This window comes from Archocentrus centrarchus, chromosome 12, assembly GCF_007364275.1.
Source record: "Archocentrus centrarchus isolate MPI-CPG fArcCen1 chromosome 12, fArcCen1, whole genome shotgun sequence".
Taxonomy (NCBI): Eukaryota; Metazoa; Chordata; class Actinopteri; order Cichliformes; family Cichlidae; genus Archocentrus; species Archocentrus centrarchus.
The window spans coordinates 22,175,927-22,196,695 of NC_044357.1; the positions used below are offsets into that span (position 1 = coordinate 22,175,927).

A 20,769-nucleotide genomic window follows, 5' to 3' on the forward strand; every position below is an offset into this window, starting at 1 on the left:
TGCACTACAACTCAAGGTGCCAAATCCAATCAGCAATGAAAGGAGAGCTACAAAGTTACGATAAGGGAACATTTTCACATTTCATGCCTGAAAGTACTCTTTGATTGATATCAGCAATGCTGTTTTAATCCTGTCACCTTAACAAAAAAACATGAATCAACAGTTTCAGTTATGTAATTGTCCAAAAAAACAAAAGCAACTCAGTACTTACTTATGTGCATGCATTTAGTTCACCTGTTCCTTTAAAATATAGACTAAAGTCACTTTTATATTGTAAGTTTTTTTGTTTTGTTTTTTTTGGGGGGGGGGGGGTGCTTCTAATTAGACACACACACACACACACACACACACACACACACACACACACACACACACACACACACACCTAACCACAGAGTTGCCCAACCAGTCAGAGAGGTGCAATCTCTGTCACCTCAAAGGAATCTGAGAGGTAGGACATGGTTGGCTGAGCCTCTGTGACGGGTGGAGATGCTGCTGCTGGAATGAGCTAAACACTATGACAGCTACAGGCTGGAGTGTGAGGACGGACTTCAGCAGCACAGGTGAGGGGCTAAAACACTTAAACTCCTGTTTCACTGATTGTTACGAGGACTTCTGAACTAGTCCACCCAGGGACAGACAAGGTGGAGGAGGACGCAGAAAAGGTAACTTAACAAAGAATGAAGGATAGTTAAACCACAGAATAGGGAAGGAAGTGTCAGAAATAGAGAGGAGGAGAAGAAGAATAGGTATTTGTGAAGAGGCTAGAAACACACAGTGACTGAAAAGGGGACTGCAGCCTGGCAGTATGCCTGTGGCAGTGCATTGTGGAGACTTTGATTACTGTGATGAGCTGCAGTTTGTGTGGCTCCTCCCTGCTGCCAACAATCACAGAGGGAGAAGCAGAATGAGATGGAAAGGGAGCACCACGGGTGGTTACAGAGGCACATTTTACACCTTTACCCTCCTCTGTTTATTTTCTTTACAGTGTGAGATCTTGTTTCTGGTTTTAAATCTCTCAGCCAAGCAAAAATGCCATTCTTCGATCGTTTGAAGGACATCTTCTCCCGTGACCGAGACTCTGATCGTGACACTGTTGAAGTGAGTCACATCGTGAGGATATTGCACCCGAGAAACACCTGCACCTGAATCTGCTCGAGTATTTGAATTTTATATGAATTTTACTGGCTGGCAAATAAATTTCTTAAACCCCTCTAAGTCAGTATTTTGGCTGGTTGTGTAGGTGAAGGATAAGGAGAAACCCAAGTATTATGGAACAGTCACGCCATACCCGTACTTCAATGCCAGCAGTGATGCTGCAGTCCTTCGGAGTGCCATTGAACGTAAAGGTGTGTGTGTGTGTGTGTGTGTGTGTGTGCGCGCTCTCATCTTAATTTGTTTTTTAACCAGATGATGTGAAGTTTAAAGCTGAAACAGCTGTCTTTAGAAGTGCTGTATAAATAAAGTCTTACTTACTTACATGGGTTGGACAAAAAAAACCCCAAACCAAATGTTTACTGCTATTTTGAAGTGGGTGCAAACCAATCTGCTCTTTTTGTTTTGAGTGATGTTGATTTTAACAGTCCCTTCTGCAGTGCCTTAAGTAAAGTACAACTTGTCACTCCAACAGGAGTGGACGAGGATGTGATCATTACAGTCCTGGTGAAGAGAAGCAATGAGCAGAGGCAAAAGATCAAAGAAGTCTATGAAATGGAGAATAGGAAGGTGAGTAATTTGTGACAGGTGCACTTCAGGTAAGAGCTTCTTGCAGGATTTACAGGTCTCTTCAGGTAGCACCCTGAGGCTGAACAATGAAACCAGTGCAGAAATGACCAAAACTGCAGTTCCTCTAGTGGCCATCCCCATAGACTTGTTAAAATGCCCAACTTTGCAGCATTAAAAAGCATTTTTCTTTTTATATCTCATCCAGCTTGATGCTGGAATTAGAGGTGTTAGATTTATAGGTGACCCAACATCAGCAGGTGTAACTGATAGGTGCCTGCTAGGCCTCACTTCTGCTAATTGATTGGTTTGACCTGTCCAAGAACTTTGTGCTTTTGTTCTAGTGAATGAAATGCTAGTATTTTAGTAGTCTGTTACTTGGCACTAATTAGCATTTCTGTCTTAAACTCGTACACATTGTGGATATGCATGCTAACCCAGTTTGCTAGTGTTCATTTCTGGCTCCAAAAAATAAACATGGCGGCTGTATCTACCATGTTAGAGCCAGTCAGACTGGATGTGAAACAGCCTTTACCCTGCCAACTCCCTAATGCTATAGTCACACTAAGGAAAACAATGAATCTGCAGTCATGCTGCCTTTGAAATGGTTACTTCAGGGACCAGATCTGTGACCACATGCAGTCAGATGCCATCTTCAAAGTGACTTTTGTGCATCACGATGACAATAAAATGGCAATAAGACAATCTATCAGGTTTGTGATTGAATGGGGTCAAGTTGGCAATTGCATGCAGTCTGTTTTTGGCAATTATCTGTGATAAATTGGTGAAAAATGCAAATCTATCACTGTCTACATAGAAATTCACATTAGCTACTTGCATTCAGAGTCCAGCCAGAACTTCATAGATATGAAGCAGAAATTCCTCCACAAATAGCGATGTAGTTGCTGCAGGACGGCAGTTTAATGACACAGGCACTCAGGCACCTTTGCTTTTATGTAGGAATATATCCAGAACACAACCAGTTGGCAGCCTTCTGAGTCAAGTCTCCTGTTTCAAAGAGAAAAATTGCAGACAAGTTGGGCTCATCTGTGCAGACTGACTCCGATTGATTGCAACGTTCTGGCAATTTGTCTTCATTCATAAATTATGCAGCAATTGCTTGCAAACCTTCACCAATCAGTCTGAATTGGGCCATGATTGTTTGGAGTCAGGCTGCCTCCCATTAGGTGCACTGTAATTTAAAGCGGTTGCCTATAGGTTGAAGGTGTTGCTCGCCCAATCGATGTGCGACAAATTCATCACTGCTTGGAATCTGTCACTGAATGAAAAATTTCAGTGCAGTCATTGGACATCCATGTGACTGAGCCATAACCAAAGCTGATGTAGCACATTTTCACATCACAAAAAGAAAACCTTCGTGTCTTTCATTTCAGCTCAAGTCCATGATTACAGTGAGCATCACCTTCATGTAGATCATTGCTGTGTTTTGCAGAAGCTGGATGAAGATCTGAAATCAGTTATGAGAGCAGATTTAAAGGACATCTGTCTGGCGCTACTCATGGCACCCGCTCACTTTGATGCCTACCAACTGAGGAAAGCCACAAAGGTTTGAATGGGGCAATATTAAATAGTTTTTTGTTTTAATTTACTGAACACTGTTAGTTTACCTACTGCTTCATCTCTAGATTAGTTAGCTCATCATTAAGATATTAAGTATGTAGAGTATGTTTATAATTTGAGTTTTTACACTATAAGCTGACCCAAATGGTGATCCCAAATTTGCTGGTGGGTGAAGAAGGGGCCAGGGCCACTTCCAGAAGTACTGGTTTGTAGGTCTGAACCAAATGAATTTGGACTTCAAGGTTTTGAGTTGAAGGGAACTTCAGTCATTGTACGCTGTGTGTCAGGCAGGTTGCGGACCCAAACGGGAATGGAGCCAGAAAAACTAGATGATAGGAATCATGGGAACATGGAACAGAGGAGCACACAACAATGTGGGCAGATAAGACAAAGGGCAAGGGGAGACTCAGACAATACATGCACGAAGTAATGAGGCAGGAGGAAAACAGGTGGGAAACACAGCTGGAACAAATCAAGGATAATGAGCCATGGGAAGTTGAACTCAATACAAGGCACATGAGACGAGGGACTATCAAAATAAAACAGGAAGTAACTAATAAGGGACATCTTACACAGACGGAGACTTAACAGGAAGCACAGGGAATAAACACAGGGATAAGCGGAAACTCCTGGAATAAAAAGAGTCAATACAAACAGAAGACAGCAAAGGCAGGCAAAACTGTTTGAGGGACCTTTAAATAAAAAGACTGGTTGTCATTTCTGTTATTTGATTTATTCCAACAGAGTTTGGGCACAGACGAGGAAGTCCTGACTGAGATTTTGGCAACAAGAACAAACCAAGAGATTCAAGAGATCAAGAGGGCGTTTAACGAAGGTTTTCTCACAGTCCTGTGATATCACACTGTTGTTGTTTGGGCTTTATGCTGAGCTAAGGTTGCATTTTATGTGACATCTTGGATATCTTACTGACACTCTTGTCTCCAGTGTCTTGAACAGCTAGAAAGCTGGACTTATTGCAGTCAGACTGGACCTTCATATTGTTGTAAACTGTTACCTTTCTGCTGAAATTCCCTCAGACTACAAAACAGATCTGGAGGACGTTATTAAGAGTGAGACCAGCGGCCACTTCACCAACATCCTCCTGGCTCTGCTACTTGCAAATAGAGACGAGAGCACCAACGTCGATCGGGATCTTGTTGCAAAAGACACACGGGTAAAATCATGAAAACAAAATATTAAACGATATTTTTTCATATTGTTAACAAATCATGTGAAGATGTTTTGAGAATTCTATCTTAATGCTGCCTTTCTGAGGCATTTGGCCACTTATTGACAGTTTTCTGTTGTAAACATCGTGTCACAATCACAGAGTGTACATAAGATGGATGTAGCCATTTTTCTTTTTTTTTTGAACCAGACCTATTTGGATGATGGGCTGAAGCTGAAGCTGGCTAACCTGGTTAGCAAGCTGCATCCCTAAGCTGTGCTTTATCTGAAGCACAATCTTCTTGGCTATAGAGATCAAAGCAGTTCTCTGTAATACACTAAATAATGTAATGTAATGCACTAAAACATTTGGCAAAGGAGGAAATGCTGCATTTATAGATGTGTAAGTTTATAACATGTAATTAGTGTAACAGTGGTACAGATGACATTACCTAAAATGGACTAGAATGTCTTAATTTACATTATACAGAATGTACAGTGAGATTGGAGTCTGTCCTTTTGAATATTATTAGCAATGACAGATAATCTAATCCACTGCTTTTGTCTGTAGATGCTGGTGAAGTTGTGTGAGAATGGCGGCAAATTTGATGTGCCCACCTTCACTGACATGATGACCAAGCGCAGCTATCCGCACCTCAGCAAAGGTGAGTTCTTGAAAATTGCAAACACTTCCTTGTTGTTGGGTTTGACTCATGAGACACAACCCACACCCAGAGAAACAGGTGGAACCACACTTGTGACAAACAGGAGGCAAAACACACCCAACAGTGTGGAAACAATACAGTCAGTCTGGTTTTAAATATGAATGATGGATTATGTTGAGTGCAGTGATGGTCACAACTTTTTGTTGTTGTTGTTGTTGTTGTTAACATGGCAATTGCCCATTTACAAGAACATTTCCTTGAGCTACAGCTGTTGTCAGAGGTTTACATACACTCACCTTGGACATGAATGGCATACATTTTTAATGACTTTAAAAAACAAGATCTGGGTGCAAAAGTTTGTTATTTTGGATTTTCTCCAATCTACACAAGGTCAAAGTATACAGTACATACAAGCTCAAATATAGACATCCAACCATTTGGCATGGACCCAGATTTTAAGTGTAGTCCACAAATTTTCATTAAGGTTAAGGTTGGGGCTTTGGGAAGGCCATCCCAGAAGATTAATGTTAGCCTGCTTTATCCATTCCAAACCACTCCAGAACCAGGTTTGATGTGTGTTTGTGATCATTGTCCTGTTCGAACACTCGATTGTGTCAAAGTTTCAATCTCACAGATATTGATTGGAGGGGAAGTTGACAACTTTGGGCTCAGTCCTTCTCTTTCGTTATTTCATCCATTTTGTGCAATGTACCAATACCACTGGCAGCAAAACAGCCCCAGAGCACGATGCTACCACCACCATGCTTAGCAGCTGCTACAGTGTTCTCAGGGCTTTTCAATTTCATTGACCACACAGGACATTTGCTGCATACCCTTAACTGGAGGGCCATTTTTTTTCAGTGCAATAACCCAGAATCACCTGTTTGTCTGTTTACCTGTTAGTATTGGAGGCATATGGCAAGCAAGCAGACGTCAAACTGCCCACCGTGCTGAAAAAAGAGCTGAAAGGAGACACTGAAGAGTGTCTCATCGACCTTGGTAGGTTGATTATGTCCTTATCAGTTTCTCGTTTTAATTACTTCTTTCTATTCAGGGACAAATGTTGGTCCTGTGGGTGGGGTGAGATCAAAGGTCATGTGAGCAAAAGGAGTCATCCTCTGGGGAGCAGGAAATGTGCTCTGCTGTTATCCCACAGCAGAGTGCATTGATGTGCATTAAGATCAGGGAACATTTAAGGCTGATGGAGCAGTAGAACCAGAACATAAATTTCCACAGGATGAGCTGTAACACAGCTGTGAGGAACATCTGGGCTCGAGCTGATTTTCTCATTTTGTAACTGTTTGTCTCTCTTTGATGTCTAGCAAAATTTGCCTGGAACACACCAGCTGTCTTTGCTCAGAAGCTTGTTAAGGCTATGGAGGTGTGTATGAATATGTTTTTGCTACCTGTGTGTGTTCATTCACATAAATGTACACTTTATACAATCTTAGATGAACAAATTACATGTAGAAAATGTCAGAATGAATGGCTGAGTTGAGACTTTTGTCTCAGGAAGCTTAAACTGTGTTAATTAATATTCGAACAACACTGACTGGGAGTAATTAGTTGCTGAAGGAGTCTGAGTCAACCCTTAGTATTCTTAGTCACCAAAAATCACAGTACACATCCATGAAAATCTAAATATTAAAGAAATAAGCATGTACAAATATACTCATTGCCACTCCAGCATGCTAGTATCAGGTTGGTACACTGTGAAGATGGGTACACTGTGCTCATAAAGGGAGGGACATGGTCAGCAGCAATAATCAGGTAGCTCAGGTGTGATGCTTATTAAATGATACTCAGTTTGCCCAAATTTTGCCAAGAAAATAGCCCCCACACCATTACCACCAGATACAAGACAGGATGGATCCATGCTTTCATGTTTATGCAACATACCATCTGAATGTTGCAGAGAAATCAAGCCTCATCAGACCAGGCAACGTTTTTCCAATCTTCTGATCACTTTTTTTGAGAGCCTGTGTGAATTGTGGCCTCGGTTTGCTGCTGTTTGCCGACAGGAGTGGCAGCCCATGCAGTCTGCTGCTCCCCATCTGCTTCAAGGTTTAATGTGTCGTGCTTTCAGAAATGCTCTTCTGCATACCTTGGTTGTAATGAGTGGTTATTTGGGTTAGTGTTGCCTTCCTATCAGCATGAAGCAGTCTGGTTATTCTCCTCTAACATTAACATTTTTTTTTTTTTTTGCAATTTTGGCCACAGTGGCTTTTATCAGCAGTGGAGAGAGAGAGACAGGAAATAGAGGAAAGACACAGGGGCAAGTTGGCAACTCGAACCCACTCAACGCAGCATATGTATGTGGTCGCCAGCTTCACCACTGACCCACCCGGGCGCCCGATATTTTCTCTTTTTTCAGACCATTCTCTGTAAACCCCACAGATGGTTCTGTTAGAAAATCCGAGTAGTTTTTGACGTACACAGATCAGCCCATCTTGCATGGACAAATATTCCACATTCAGAGTTACTTAAATCCTGTTTCTTCCCCGTTCTGATGCTTGGTTTGAGCTTCAGCAGGTCGCCTTGACCGTGCTTAAATGCAACAAGTTTCTGCCACGCGATTGGCTGTTTGTATTTGTGTTAACAAGCAGCTCATCAGGTGTACCTAATGAAATGGCTGATTGGGCCTGAGACATTTTACAACACTTTGTTGCATAAATTGAAGGCGTGCATTTCGAGACACATTAGCATTCAGAAGGGTAGATGTAAATCAGGTGCATGATGGGGAAGAAGAGGACCGTGTTTTTCTTTTCTTTCTTTTTTTTTCTTCTGCAGCCTCATCTCTCATAAGACATTCAAGCTTCAGTTTTATTACTTTTTCAAGTAGGTCTAAGTTTTCAAATGTAATGCAGCTCTACCAGTAAACTGGTGCACTAACCCTTTATTTATTCTATGCCTCTGTTAAATAATGATTCAGCTTTTCCGCTAATGCCTCGTTTGCTTGGACTTTAGATGACACTGTGCACATTAACTGAGAGGTTTCTGCTCAGTAGCTAAGTGTCAGATGAGCTTCCATAAAGTCTCATGTCAGGAAAGCACGGCTAACTTTCACATATTTTTTTTTTACACCATGTTCAGTGGCTGATGCTCTGCTTTGCTCTGCTCTCTCAGAAACCAGACACAAGTGAGAAAACACTGAACAGGATACTGGTGAGTCGCTCTGAGGTCGACCTCCAGAAGATCAAGGAGGTGTACTGGACCTATCATAAGAGAAGTCTACAGGAAGACTTACAGGTAAAAAATAAAAATGGCTGCTATCATGTTGTTTTTACTAATTAAGTATAGACTCAAACGATAATGCACCTGATCTGAATACTTTAGCTAACATCTTTGTTCCACAGAAACACACCAAGGAGCATTATCAGAAAGTGCTGCTCAGCCTGTGTGGAGCTTTTTGAACGTCTTCCAAATACGATGAGTTGACTCTGGAAATTGAGACCAGCTTGTTATACTAATATCTCACAACTTTAACTATGAAATGTATGACTGCTCTCTCTTATTGGTTTCCAACTCTAATAAAGCAGTTATTCTAGCAACAACAGAAGCATCTTATTACCTTTTTTTTTCTGGAAAAACACATTTCTTGCCTTTTCTTTTAATGTCCCTTGAAATATTTTTTGCTTCAATCATAACTCATTATATAAGCTCCTAACATCCCCCAGCTCATTAGTAACACATCTAGGGTTAAAATTCAGGCTTGGTTAATGTTCACACCCTTTTATTTTTCAGCTACATGGGAAACCCAAAATGTTTTCAACAGAACGAAAACTGTAATGCCAAAATGTGCGAGGCTTTCTCTGTATTATTGTAGGGTCTTTACCCACAATATAAAGCGCCTTGAGGCAACTGTTGGGATTTGGCGCTATATAAATAAAATTGAATTGAATTTATTTGAAAGGTAGCATCTCGTCTCTGAGAAACTGGACTCTTTTGCATGTGGCTAAAATGAAACCGACCCAGATGTTTCCTGGTTACCTGATGGATGTCAGTAAGTTGAAGGTTAGACTCTTTACTTTGTCTTTTTGTCATTTTTCATGTACAAGAGATGAAAATAAGGTTTTCCTAATTCATTGCAAAGGACAAATGATTTTAAGGGTTTCCTCTTATAATAAATCCAGCTGCAGACCACCTCTGTCTAATTGTATATTAAACTGCAATTCTTACGGTTAATTTAAATTTATATAAGTTTTTAGCACCACTGACGACAACAGTCAGCGGAGCGGCTCCAATACCGAGCCGGCCGTCAACTTTTTGCAAAATTACCACTCCGATATTTATGTTTTACATCTTCTAAAACTTGGCACAAATACTCTTTGGATAAGACTCCACAAAATTTGTTTTCTTTTTCTTCTGAAACGTGTCATGAATATTGATTGGGCGTATCAATGAATGTACCAATAAAACGATGATTGTTTATATTAAAGATCAACTGCTCAAATGCCTGGTGGTCTCTGTAATGTCACTTTCCTCCAGGAAAAAGATTAAAGGTGTGGATGATAAAGATCAACTCATACAGCCGGTTTCCCTGTCGTGGATTAAGCATGGTCCTAGACTAGAAGGAATAGATATTTTTGAAATTGCACTTTTTTCTTGTTAAAACATTTCGGGCTTTTTATAACATGTAGCGCTTTCTAAATAAAGTTTTTGAAGAAAAAAAAAAAGACCGACACAGGGCTCTCATCTGCGCAAGCGCAATGCTTACACGTACATACACGTGACGTGGACCTTTACCGTGTCCGGAAGTGCTGTTGCTGTACGGTCTGGTCCAGTGTTCGATTTTCTTTATCTCGTTATTTCAGAGTCTCCCGTTTATTGCGGCCAATTGAGACTAATAACTTCAGTGGCTTACTCTGACCAGGTGTCTACATGTGTCTGTGTCATGTGAGTCGTAGACAGAGGACGTGACGCCCCTGAAAACGTTGGGGAAAAAGTGGCTTAGCTAGCCAGCTAACAGGCTAACAAGGCTACCAGCTGATCATAGTTTCCAAGTTAGACACTGACGGGAGAATGCATAGGAGGCAGATAAAGCCTGCTTATTTTCTCTGGCGGTAAACAGACTGCACGGTACTCTCTCTCCTGCTAGCGGCGATGTAAAGGATGCACCGGGAACATCAATAACTGTCAGCGGACTTGAGCTGGTGGGTTTTGGGGGAGCTTGAAAATGGAAGAAAAATACAGCAGCAACGTGCTCTCAGGGGGTCAGCTGGGGATGGTCGAAGTGCCCGATTCCAGGTAGCTTTCCCTGCCTTATAAACTCTGTCAGATTAATCTGTTGTAACTGTAATTATGTCACCAAGGGAGTCAAGTCTGATCACAGCTCTACAGTCCATATGTGAGCGTTTCTGAATAATCGGTTAGTCTATATTGTCCACAACAGTGGAAAACCAGCCATTATTGTTTCCTGTTGCTTGGTGTGCCCAATATTTGCAATTAAACGTCATATTTAAGAACAGTTAAACAGCCGTCAGATGTCCTTATAAACTAATTACTATATTTGTTTATAATTGTTCTTAATCAGAGCTGTATGTTGGTGTAGTAACATTCAGGGATGGCTCCACCCTCTGATATTTGGGTGAGAAATTCTTTGTTTGTCCCATATTTGGGACACTATTAGTTTATTTAGTGTGTTGGTGTCAACTCGCCACAACTGACTGATAGAAAATCTCCATCTTTGCTGAGCATATTGTATAATATCAGCTTCCTTAGGAAATAGACCCTGCTCATTCCCTCTTTGTATACAGCCTCTGTGTTTGAACTACATCAACATCCTGTCCCAGGATAGACACGGGTTATGTGGGTGTCCTCTTACTTCTGAAGTCATTCAGTACCTCCCTGTTCTTATTCACATTCAGGAGATGATTCCTCCCAGACCACTCCAAAAAGTCATCAAAATAGTGCTCTGTACCGCTTCTCCTGCCCAGCACAAATACATCCAACCACTGCACAATCTTCAGAGTGTTTCTGCAGGTGGCATGACCTGGAGTTATACTGAAATAGAAATGGAGACAGCACAGTGTCCTGTGGAGCTCCTGTGCTGCACACATCATCAAATCAGACAGAGCACTGCTCAAACTATTTGCTGACATTTAGCTTCTCTCTCAGTAGCAGCTAAAAAATAAAAGAAGGTGATCCTCACCATGCAGCCGTTACTGTCTAAATGCTACCCTGCTGCTGCAGCTGCAGCTAGTTGCAGCTTTGAGTCCTTGTTAACCTCCCGGCTTCTCCTGTCTCTGGGATGATTGTTTTGGTACATGATCACTGGAAAATATTAACCATAAGAAACAGCTAAAACTAATATTAAGAACGCTCGTTTGTTCCAGTCCATATGTAAGAGCTACATGATGGTTTCTGTAGGCCGCAGGAATCAACATCTGCACATTTATAATCTGTAAAAGCTGCACAGGCAGACTCCCTCTAAACCCTGACCGTTGTTTTTCCTCTAACACCCTCTACTAATATAACGTGTGTTCTTTCTTTGCACAGGTTAACCAGGTACATTATTCTACTGGTCATCTCAAAGGTCCTCAAAGCTCTTGGGATCTTTGAATCATACGATATCCTCAAAGTGGTTCACATAGTTCAGTTCATCTTCATACTAAAATTAGGGTAAGTACTCCTCATGTTTGTGTCATATATTATTGTTAATTAGGGATGCTCGGTTATGGTAAAAATCTTAATTACAGTTATCTTAGTTGTTGACTTTGCAAGCATCACACACCCTTTTGACCTCTAACTTCAACCGAAAAACCAAATATAAGCGCGCCGAATAAATATTTACTGTTTGCTTTCTTGACTTGAGTTGAGCTGAACATACCACAGTGAGTCAGTGAGCTTTTAGGGGAGATTTAGAAGCCGCAACTTGATTATTCACCAAGGATTTTTCCTTAATTTGTATTTATTGTTTGTGACGATGTGCTGATTCTTTTCATTTTCAGGAGTGCAGTGTTTCTGCTTCTTTTTCAAAAGCCCTTTTCATCTGGAAAAATCATCTCAAAAAGACAGGTTAGTTCCTCCTAACTTTCCCAGCTTTCCAGACTCTGATTTTCCCATCCTTTTTTCCTGTTGTTCATTAGATTGAAAATATGAATGCTTGTTAAATCTTTGGCCATTTCTGGTAGCCTTTCTTTTACATGTACTGTTTAAGATATTTTAAGTCGGACCTTTTAGAATTTAAACTACATCGTGTACATTGTGCTGATATCAGTATTGATGCTGTATTGATTTATGTGTTTTCTTTGCAGTGGATAAAGTTGTTAAAGCACGCTATTTTCAGCTGTGTCATATCCCTCCTGGGCTTCTTCGGTCTAACTCTCTGCGGACCTCTTAGGTAAGAAGTAGTTAAGCAGCAGTCAAATAAAACCAAATGCTGTATCAGAGGTGCAATGAAACCAGCACTGCAACACTTCTAGGGGAGCCTTTAAATTTAAAGCACTCCCTGCGGGTCCCATTGTCTTTCTTTGGTCTGAAAAATTATGTTTGGTGGTCTCTTGATCTCCTCAGCAGTCCTGAAGAAAGTCAGGTTAGACAGAGGTGCACGAGGAGATGACCTCAAAGGGGATAAATGTAAATCAGTTAAGGTCTGCATTTTAATGACAAGGTTTTGGATTTACTTAATTTTTCTGCATTTAATTGAACTTTTTGGAGTAATTTTCTTCTTATTAAGGCTTTTGTTTTGCCATATTTTATTGAGCTGTTCTACTTCATTTTAGAACACTCCTACTGTGTTCAGGAATATAATTGAAATTGTGTCTTTCACAGGACATTGTTGCTGTTTGAGCACAGTGACGTGGTGGTCATTGCTCTTCTTGGTGTCCTCTTTACAAACTCAGGAGGTGGGCCATCCAAGGTAAGAGGCCACAAATTCACACAGCTGGTTTGAGATCAGAAATTACTTTTGGCATCAGTTTTATTGTGGTTATATGATGGGAGCGTGTTTTCTCACTAACGCATGTTTTTGGGGGGGTTTCTGATGTTTGAAAATCACAAATTGTGCTTTTTATTTCCTTGTTTGTGCAAAGAAACAAATCTTCACTATAAATAAAAACATCTGCATCCTGGATTACAGCTCCTCCAGCAAGCTTTCTCTCTCCTCCAGATGCGTTTTAAGAATTGGCCCATCCTTGTCGATAAATTAGATATGCAGACAGTATTGCAGAGATGGCACAAAGGCTAAAAAGCTAATTATTGTAGAGAATGTAACTGATTGAAATCTGACTGTGGTGGAGGTTTCTGCTCACTCACCTGTGATTTTGTGCAGACCAGAGGTGCTGCATTCTTCATCATCGCCGTGATCTGCCTGCTCCTCTTTGACAACGATGATCTCATGGCGAAGATGGCCGAGCACCGTATCCTTTGAGCTGATACTTAGTCTGTTTTCACTTTGTTTGTGTTGCACTGCTATCCCTCTGCTATGTACTGTGTTTGCCTTGATTCACCTTGTAACCAGCTGAGGGACACCATGACAGTGCTCTCACTCACTTCCTGCACACAGTGATTTCACTTCTCGGGGTTGCAGATCACAAAGTGAGTAAAGCTCATGTTTTTTTTTTTCTCTCTTTGCTTTTTAAAGTATATAATATTTGGTAACAGGGAAATAAAAATGTCAAAAAGTACGTGCTACTATAATTCAGTTCTTTATTGGCATTTATTTATGTTTATTTATGTCTTCTACTTCCTGTCAGGGTGGCGTTGTGCTGCTGGTGGCCTCCCTGTGTCTGAAGGTCGGCTTCCACACGGCCTCCAGGAAGTTATCAGTGGAGATCGGTGGTGCTAAACGTCTCTATGCCCTCGACAACCTGGTTTCTGCTGTGGTGCTGCTCCCCTGGGTTATAGTGCTCTCTGCGACCACAGAAGTAACTGCACAGACCACATGATGAAATGAGACATGCAAGATTCACATTATATGTTTGTTTGTTTAGCTCCGCCTATTGTAAATTGATGAGCCTCATCTCAATCCCAGAGCAAAGTGGAATCATGGTCCTCTCTCATCCTGCCCTTCGGGATGATCATCTTCGCTGTCATGATCCTGGAGTTTTATGTCGAGGCCATCTGCAGTTCCAAGATGGAGACGCCGAGGTGCGCCTGCTATGGCGCCGTGGCCCTCTTCCTCAGTGCACTGCTGCTGGCCAACTTCTGGACGCACCCGCTGACAGACCAGCTGCGCTCCATGAGCAAACCTCCACAGCAGGGCAGCACAGAGCACGTGCTTTCCGGTGGAGTGCTCGTCAGCGCCATCTTCTTCATTATGTGTGAGTAACAGCTTTGGAATACCTAGCTATTTGTTTTACTTTTATTAAAATACATGAAAACACATAAGTCATATGTTTGGAGGGTCTGTGTGGAGAATGTCTGTCTGTGCTCTGGATTCGTAAAACTGCAGATAATAAGACAATAACAGTAACAGCACTTTGTGTGCATCAGCAGTTTCAGAAAATCGTCTCTTTGCAAACAATAACACAACGCACAGTCTGTCGTGTTGCAGGACAAAATCTTATTTTCCTTATCCACATATAAAAACTGTATTTTCAAACAATAAAAAATAACCTGAAATGAGCAAATCCACTGCGGAAACTAACTGAAACTAAAAGTAAAAAAATTAAAAAATCTAATTAGAAAATAAAAACTACATTAACTGTAATTTGCACTGAGATATGCACCTCTCTCTGCTCTTCCTCCTCTCTCTCTACAGCATCCAGTATTCTCTCGTCTCCTTCAAAGAAAGGTCAGAAGGGCACCTTGGTGGGTTACTCCCCCGAAGGGACCCCCCTCTACAATTTCATGGGTGACGCCCTGCAGCACACGTCTCAGTCCCTTCCACGATTCATCAAAGACTCCCTGAAACAGATCCTGGAGGAGTACGACTCCAGGCAGATCTTCTACTTCCTGTGTCTCAACCTGGTACGTAGTGTGTGCCGGCGTTTATGCTTGTTTGAGGTGCATTATGTGTTAATCACCATGTGGTTGTATAATATGTGCTGCCAGCCAATAGAAACATAAAATGCTGGGACTTTTTCTCTCCTTGGTCCCTGCTCTGTGTATTTGTCCTTCTGTTTTTCCCACTTCTTTGTACATTCTTTCATGTCCATTCTGATAGTTTCAGGAATCTTTCCAGGAATTTACTGACAGTCCTTATATTTGTGAGTCCTTATATTGATGATATGTTTATTTTTTCTTATACTGAGATGATGATTGTTATTCTCTCACTGATAAATTCAAAAACTGCGGCGAAAAAGTAGCTGCAAATGCACGGGAGGAATCGACTGTACTGAACTGGCCAATCACAGTAGTTGCGGGCTGATACATAGTTAGATTTCTAGGGTGGTGCACGTCAGGTTATGCTGTAAGTTACGGCGTAGGCTATGGAGCATAAATGCCCAGTCACACTGTGCTCTTGAATTGCGGGTGTGTATGCAAATTTAATTATATTACGCTAGTTTCATCTTGTATCTCAGAAGTATATTTGCATTTTATTGCATTTTAAATATTGTGTTTACCCGCTCAGGGACTGCAGATGAGAATTAAGACCTAAATCTGGCAGCAGGCATGTTTTCTCATGTGAGATCAGTGTTTTGTGCCTGTTTCCTGAAAAATAAAGAATAAAACTATCCTAAATGTGAGACGAGGTGAAAGTGGGATATATATGTTAAAAAAGGAAAGCAAAGTGAAATAAAGGAAGTTAATAAAGAATTAATAAGATTAGATCTGACGGAAAAGAAAGCAAGCAAGAAGATTTGGGAGATTTAGCTTTAATCACATCTGGAGATCATCTTAAATAATGCTTTTTAATATATTAAAACATTTCAAGCTGTTGAAGGACGTGTGCTTGCTGTGCTTAAGCTCACATGCTCTGCGGGTGTTTTGTAAGACTTTTGTTGCTCTGCATTTTTTCAGGCTTTCACCTTTGTGGAGCTGTTTTATGGTGTTTGGACCAACAGCCTGGGACTCATCTCTGATGGTTTCCACATGCTGTTCGACTGCTCGGCCTTAGTCCTGGGCCTGTTTGCTGCCCTCATGACCCGCTGGAAAGCCACCAGGATCTTCTCCTACGGGTAAAATCCATCAAGAACGCATGATCATAAAATGAAAGAATATCACCTCCGGCTGGATTCCTAATGAACTGAGTGTTTTGTTGATTTGCAGATACGGTCGTGTTGAAATTCTTTCCGGGTTCATCAACGGCCTGTTCCTGATGGTCATCGCTTTCTTTGTCTTTGTGGAGTCGATCACCCGCTTGTTGGACCCTCCCAACATAAACACAGACATGCTGACCGTGAGTAAAAAGGCATCCACCACCCCATATGGATATATTAAGTCACTGATCAGGCATAACATTATGACCACCTGCTTAATATCCCCCCCCTTTGCTGCCAAAACAGCTAAAACCCATCGAGGCATGGACTCCACTAGACCCCCGAAGGTGTGCTGTGGGATCTGCGCCAAGATGTTAGCAACGGCAATCTTTAAGTCTCGTGAGTTGCGAGGTGGGGCCTCCATGGATCAGACTTGTTTGTCCAGCACATCCCACAGATGCTCGATTGGATTGAGATTTGGGGAATTTAGAGACCAAGTCAAAACCTCAAACTCGTTATGCTCCTCAAACCGTTCCTGAACCATTTTTGTTTTGTGGAAGGGGGCGCATCATCCTGCTGAAAGAGGCCACGGCCATCAGGGAATACCAGTGAAAGGGTGTACATGGTCTGCAACCATGCTTAGATAGGTGGTACATGCCAAAGTAACATCCACATGGATGGCAGGATCCAAGGTTTCCCAGTAGAACAATGGCCAAAGCATCACACTGCCACTGCTGGCTTGCCTTCTTTCCCATAGAGCATCCTGTTGCCAGGTGTAACCTGGTAATGTGATTCATCAGACCAGGTCACCTCCTTCCATTGCTTTGTGGTCCAGTTCTCAGGTTCACATGTCCACTGTTGTTACATTCGGCAGGTGACAGTGGTCAACGCGGGCACCCTGACTTGTCTGTGACTATGCCGCCCCATACACAACAAACTGTGATGTGCTGTGTTTTCTGACACCGTTCTATCAGAACCAGCATGAACTTTTTCAGCAATTTGAGCTGCAGTAGCTCGTCTATTGGATTGGACCACTCGGGTCAGCCTTTGCTCCCCACGTGCATCAGTGACCCCTGGCTGCCCATGACCCTGTCCCTGTCACTGTTCTCTCCTTGGATCACTTTTGATCAAACCGGATCACTGCAGACCGGGAACACCCCGCAAGAGCTGCAGTTTTGGAGAGGCTGTGACCCAGTCATCCAGCATCACAATTTGGCCCCCATCAAACTCGCTACAATCCTTACACCTGCCCATTTTTCCTCCTTCTAACATCAACTTGGAGGACAAAATGTTCACTTGCTCCCTGATGTATCCCACCCACTAACAGCACCGTGATGTTATTCACTTCACCTCTCAGTGATCATAATGTTATGTTTGATTTGTGTAAATCGTACTTTTTATTATTTCCTGATTGCATTTTGCCATTGATTTGGAGTCATTTTATACCAATGGAGTAACGGATTATTTTCCACTTATTCATATTTAAATGTATTATAGACCTGCATACACACAAAATGAATGTGACCTGTGTTTATCATCCTCTGCAGCCGGTGTCTGTTGGAGGCTTGCTGGTCAACCTGGTGGGTATCTGCGCTTTCAGTCATGCTCATTCCCATGGTGGCAAAAGCTGCTCCTCCCACGACCACGGTCACTCGCATCACGGGCACTCCCACGGCGAGCACAGCCACAGTGGTCACGGACACTCGCACGGAGGCCACGGGCACGGAGGTCACGGGCACGGAGGCCACGGGCACTCCCACGGCTCCGGGGGCATGAATGCCAACATGAGAGGTGTGTGTTTTGAGTGTGTGGTGTGTGGCGAGAAACATCCAGCCAGATAAAGTCATCATTTTTCTTTTTTCTTCCTTCCTGCAGGTGTTTTTCTCCATGTCTTGGCTGACACTTTGGGCAGCGTTGGCGTGATCATCTCCACCATCCTCATCCATCAGTTCGGTTGGTTGATCGCTGACCCCATTTGCTCCCTCTTCATCGCCACTCTCATTTTTCTGAGTGTCATCCCTCTGCTGAAGGACGCCTGTGAGGTTCTTCTTCTGCGGACTCCCCCAGAGCACGAGAAGGACCTGAACAGTGCATTGGAGAAGGTGAGGGGGAAGATTTCTTTATTATATCGTGTATTGAGTACTGTTTGTTTGTTTTTGGGGTGGATGAATGTTTGGAAATTTAGACCATATGAGGAATTGTACATACACGAACAAAAAACACAACAGGAGAGGAACAAAAATAGTTTCCTGATTTAAATTTTCCTGTTTCAGATTGAGAAAATTGAAGGAGTTTTGTCGTACAGAGACCCTCATTTCTGGAGGCATTCGGCCAACATGATCGCCGGCACCATCCACCTCCAGGTCATGTCTGACGTGGTGGAGCAGAGGATCATTCAGCAGGTTCGGCTCAAACTGTAGAATCGAGATTCATGCTGATGTTTTACTGCAGACTTCATCTGGAGGAAGCACTTTATAGGAACAAATCCTGAAGTTTGGTGACTGAATCCTCTTCACTTGTCTATTTTTATGGTGCCCCTTGTTTATTACTGGGTAGTTACTTAATCTACACTAGGCATAAATCAGGAGTCGACTTATATTTTATATTAAAACTTTAAATCAGGAAAATGGTTAGTAACTAAAAATAAATGTAGTGGAGTCAAACTAAACTTGTGCCCCTATTTAGGGCCCATTTATGCTCGCCGTTCCCACCTTCACAAATAGTGCCGCACAACAAAAGTGACATCATACCTGCCGGTGGTTCAGCCGGTCGTGCACCTCAATTTTTGTAACCTCCCACGGGTGCTGCTAAGTTTACACTCTGCTGTTTGATCTGTGTTGTTTTCAGTGTGTATTGTGTTCAGTCTCGTCATGCGTTTCTGATATTACAGTTTTACCTTCCTTTTGTAAAATCAGGAAGAAGACTTGTCCGTGTTTCGACTGGGCAGATACTGCAAACTCAGCCTCTTTCATGGGAACGTGCTCATAGCTAGATTAATAAAACCTGCGTTCACTTATTGATCTTATTGAACTTATTAATCCTGCTTGCCAGGGTTAGAGTAAGTGTAGCTAGATGTGCTGGACTGTCTTTGTAGTGCCCTGGAGCAAACTCAGCTAATCAAGTTTTAGTTTTACTTTGGAATTTCAAAAGATAATCTTGCCATTCTTACATGTAGACGTGGTTTCTTAATCTTAATTCATACTAAAGAGCTGCATCAGGGATTGCATAGCTCATAGTCTGCGCAGCCAGTAATTCCCGTGAATGATCATCAGAAATGTCGTTGTATAACCTTCACTAAACCTCAACGAGTTGGAGGCTGGTTGCGTGTTAAGTTGTTAGACATGCTTATGCTTTTATCATAAATTATTCTGTGGTCAAAAGAAAACTCGATTAGCTCAGTGTTATCCATTATGAAGCAGCTGTGTGCAGCTTAATTAGTTAGAGAAGCTCATGAGCAAGATAAAAAAACTTCATAATTCAGTTACTTACTATCAAACATTTAAATTTCATACTCTGTGAAGTGGGGGCAGGTTTCACAGTTACATTTAGACCAGACTGTTGGCTCTGAGTGAGTTATGATGGCTGTAATTCTCGTCTTCGGCAGGTGACCGGCATTTTGAAAGAAGCGGGGGTCAATAATCTGTCAGTGCAGGTGGAGAAGGAGGCGTACTTCCAGCACATGTCAGGACTCAGCACCGGGTTTCACGAAGTTCTGGCGATGACGCAGCAGATGGAGTCCATGAAGTACCTGAACGACGGGACGTGCATCATGTAGCTTTCGTGAGGGGACCAAAAAAAAAAGCTAATGAGTCTGTTTTTCATTGAAATGTACAGTGTACTTATGTGGTTTAAATAAATCTGAATATATTGCTTTTATTTTGCTGTCTCAAACAATACATGCTGCGAAAACACAAATTACACTTTGCTGCAAAGTCTCACAGCGCTTTCTAGCAGAGGTAATTCAAAATGAGAGGTTACGTGGTCAAAACCACAAGTTTACAAAACAGGAAGTGCTTCAAAAGGGGCAAAATTTCTGCACATGTATCAGGTTAAACTAGGAAAAACTGGGCGACATCGTCTTGATCTTCTCAAGAAAATATCACAGACTAATCTGGATCTGAAGACTCAGTTTATGCAGTGAATTTTAAGCCATGCAGGAAGTGTTCGGTCTCACCCTTCTTCTCCTTTCTCAGTTTGCACCTCCTCCATGAATCTGTCTTTCCCACCAGAGATGCAAGTGGAGGAGGTGATGAATAAGTTTGAGGATAGAAGCGTTTTAACGAGATAAATCTTCACTCTGTTCATCTTTCAAATGTTTTTGTTGTTGTTACAGCTGCTGCTGAATGAACAGTCTCTGTCACATCTGTAATTTTTTTTGTTACAGTGCTTCTCTAAAGCTCATCTTCCGTTATGGCATCACCAGGCAGTCTGGTTAAAACTGGGGGAAAGATCATGTGAAGAACAACATTTCTGTCCCTAAGACAGTTCTGAACATTTCACTGTTTGGCTCGCAGGATTTTAGCTTCATGTGTTGAATATGTGCTTATTAA

The 20,769-nt window shown here is 42.0% G+C and overlaps 2 protein-coding genes across 4 annotated transcripts; both read left to right on the forward strand.

Moving 5' to 3' along the window:
- Nucleotides 1-510: 510 nt before the first annotated feature.
- On the forward strand, nt 511-8,689 carry LOC115789619 (annexin A1-like). 3 transcript variants are annotated; one of them, XM_030743102.1, is made up of 12 exons: nt 511-563; nt 989-1,101; nt 1,244-1,349; nt 1,631-1,725; nt 3,176-3,289; nt 4,048-4,138; nt 4,341-4,477; nt 5,042-5,135; nt 6,039-6,134; nt 6,458-6,516; nt 8,262-8,384; nt 8,492-8,689. In XM_030743102.1, exons 2-12 carry the CDS (start codon nt 1,033-1,035, stop codon nt 8,546-8,548), a joined length of 1,041 nt encoding a protein of 346 aa, XP_030598962.1. In that variant the 5' UTR covers nt 511-563; nt 989-1,032; the 3' UTR covers nt 8,549-8,689. The 3 variants fall into 3 exon arrangements, with proteins under 3 accessions (XP_030598962.1, XP_030598964.1, XP_030598963.1); XM_030743104.1 differs by having other exon boundaries at nt 540-563; nt 1,023-1,101; XM_030743103.1 differs by having other exon boundaries at nt 549-665.
- Nucleotides 8,690-10,311: 1,622 nt separating this feature from the next.
- slc30a5 (solute carrier family 30 member 5) lies at nt 10,312-19,994 on the forward strand. Its single transcript, XM_030742637.1, has 16 exons — nt 10,312-10,382; nt 11,634-11,756; nt 12,086-12,152; nt 12,392-12,477; nt 12,909-12,996; nt 13,408-13,495; nt 13,597-13,673; nt 13,832-14,002; nt 14,110-14,398; nt 14,839-15,047; nt 16,041-16,198; nt 16,290-16,419; nt 17,767-18,010; nt 18,095-18,321; nt 18,493-18,621; nt 19,824-19,994. The coding sequence occupies exons 1-16, from the start codon at nt 10,312-10,314 to the stop codon at nt 19,992-19,994; spliced, it is 2,328 nt and encodes a 775-aa protein (XP_030598497.1).
- The last annotated feature ends 775 nt before the right edge of the window (nt 19,995-20,769 follow it).

What these genes read in the sequence shown, in the direction of transcription:
- slc30a5 (XM_030742637.1), top strand. Translation starts at nt 10,312, where the DNA reads ATGGAAGAAAAATACAGCAGCAACGTGCTCTCAGGGGGTCAGCTGGGG. An exon ending in TGCTCTCTGCGACCACAGAA is followed by an intron (nt 14,003 to 14,109) that starts GTAACTGCACAG and finishes TCTCAATCCCAG; the next exon opens with AGCAAAGTGGAATCATGGTC. An exon ending in TAAACACAGACATGCTGACC is followed by an intron (nt 16,420 to 17,766) that starts GTGAGTAAAAAG and finishes CATCCTCTGCAG; the next exon opens with CCGGTGTCTGTTGGAGGCTT.
- LOC115789619 (XM_030743102.1), top strand. Translation starts at nt 1,033, where the DNA reads ATGCCATTCTTCGATCGTTTGAAGGACATCTTCTCCCGTGACCGAGAC. An exon ending in ATGAAATGGAGAATAGGAAG is followed by an intron (nt 1,726 to 3,175) that starts GTGAGTAATTTG and finishes TGTGTTTTGCAG; the next exon opens with AAGCTGGATGAAGATCTGAA. An exon ending in AGAGTGTCTCATCGACCTTG is followed by an intron (nt 6,135 to 6,457) that starts GTAGGTTGATTA and finishes TTTGATGTCTAG; the next exon opens with CAAAATTTGCCTGGAACACA.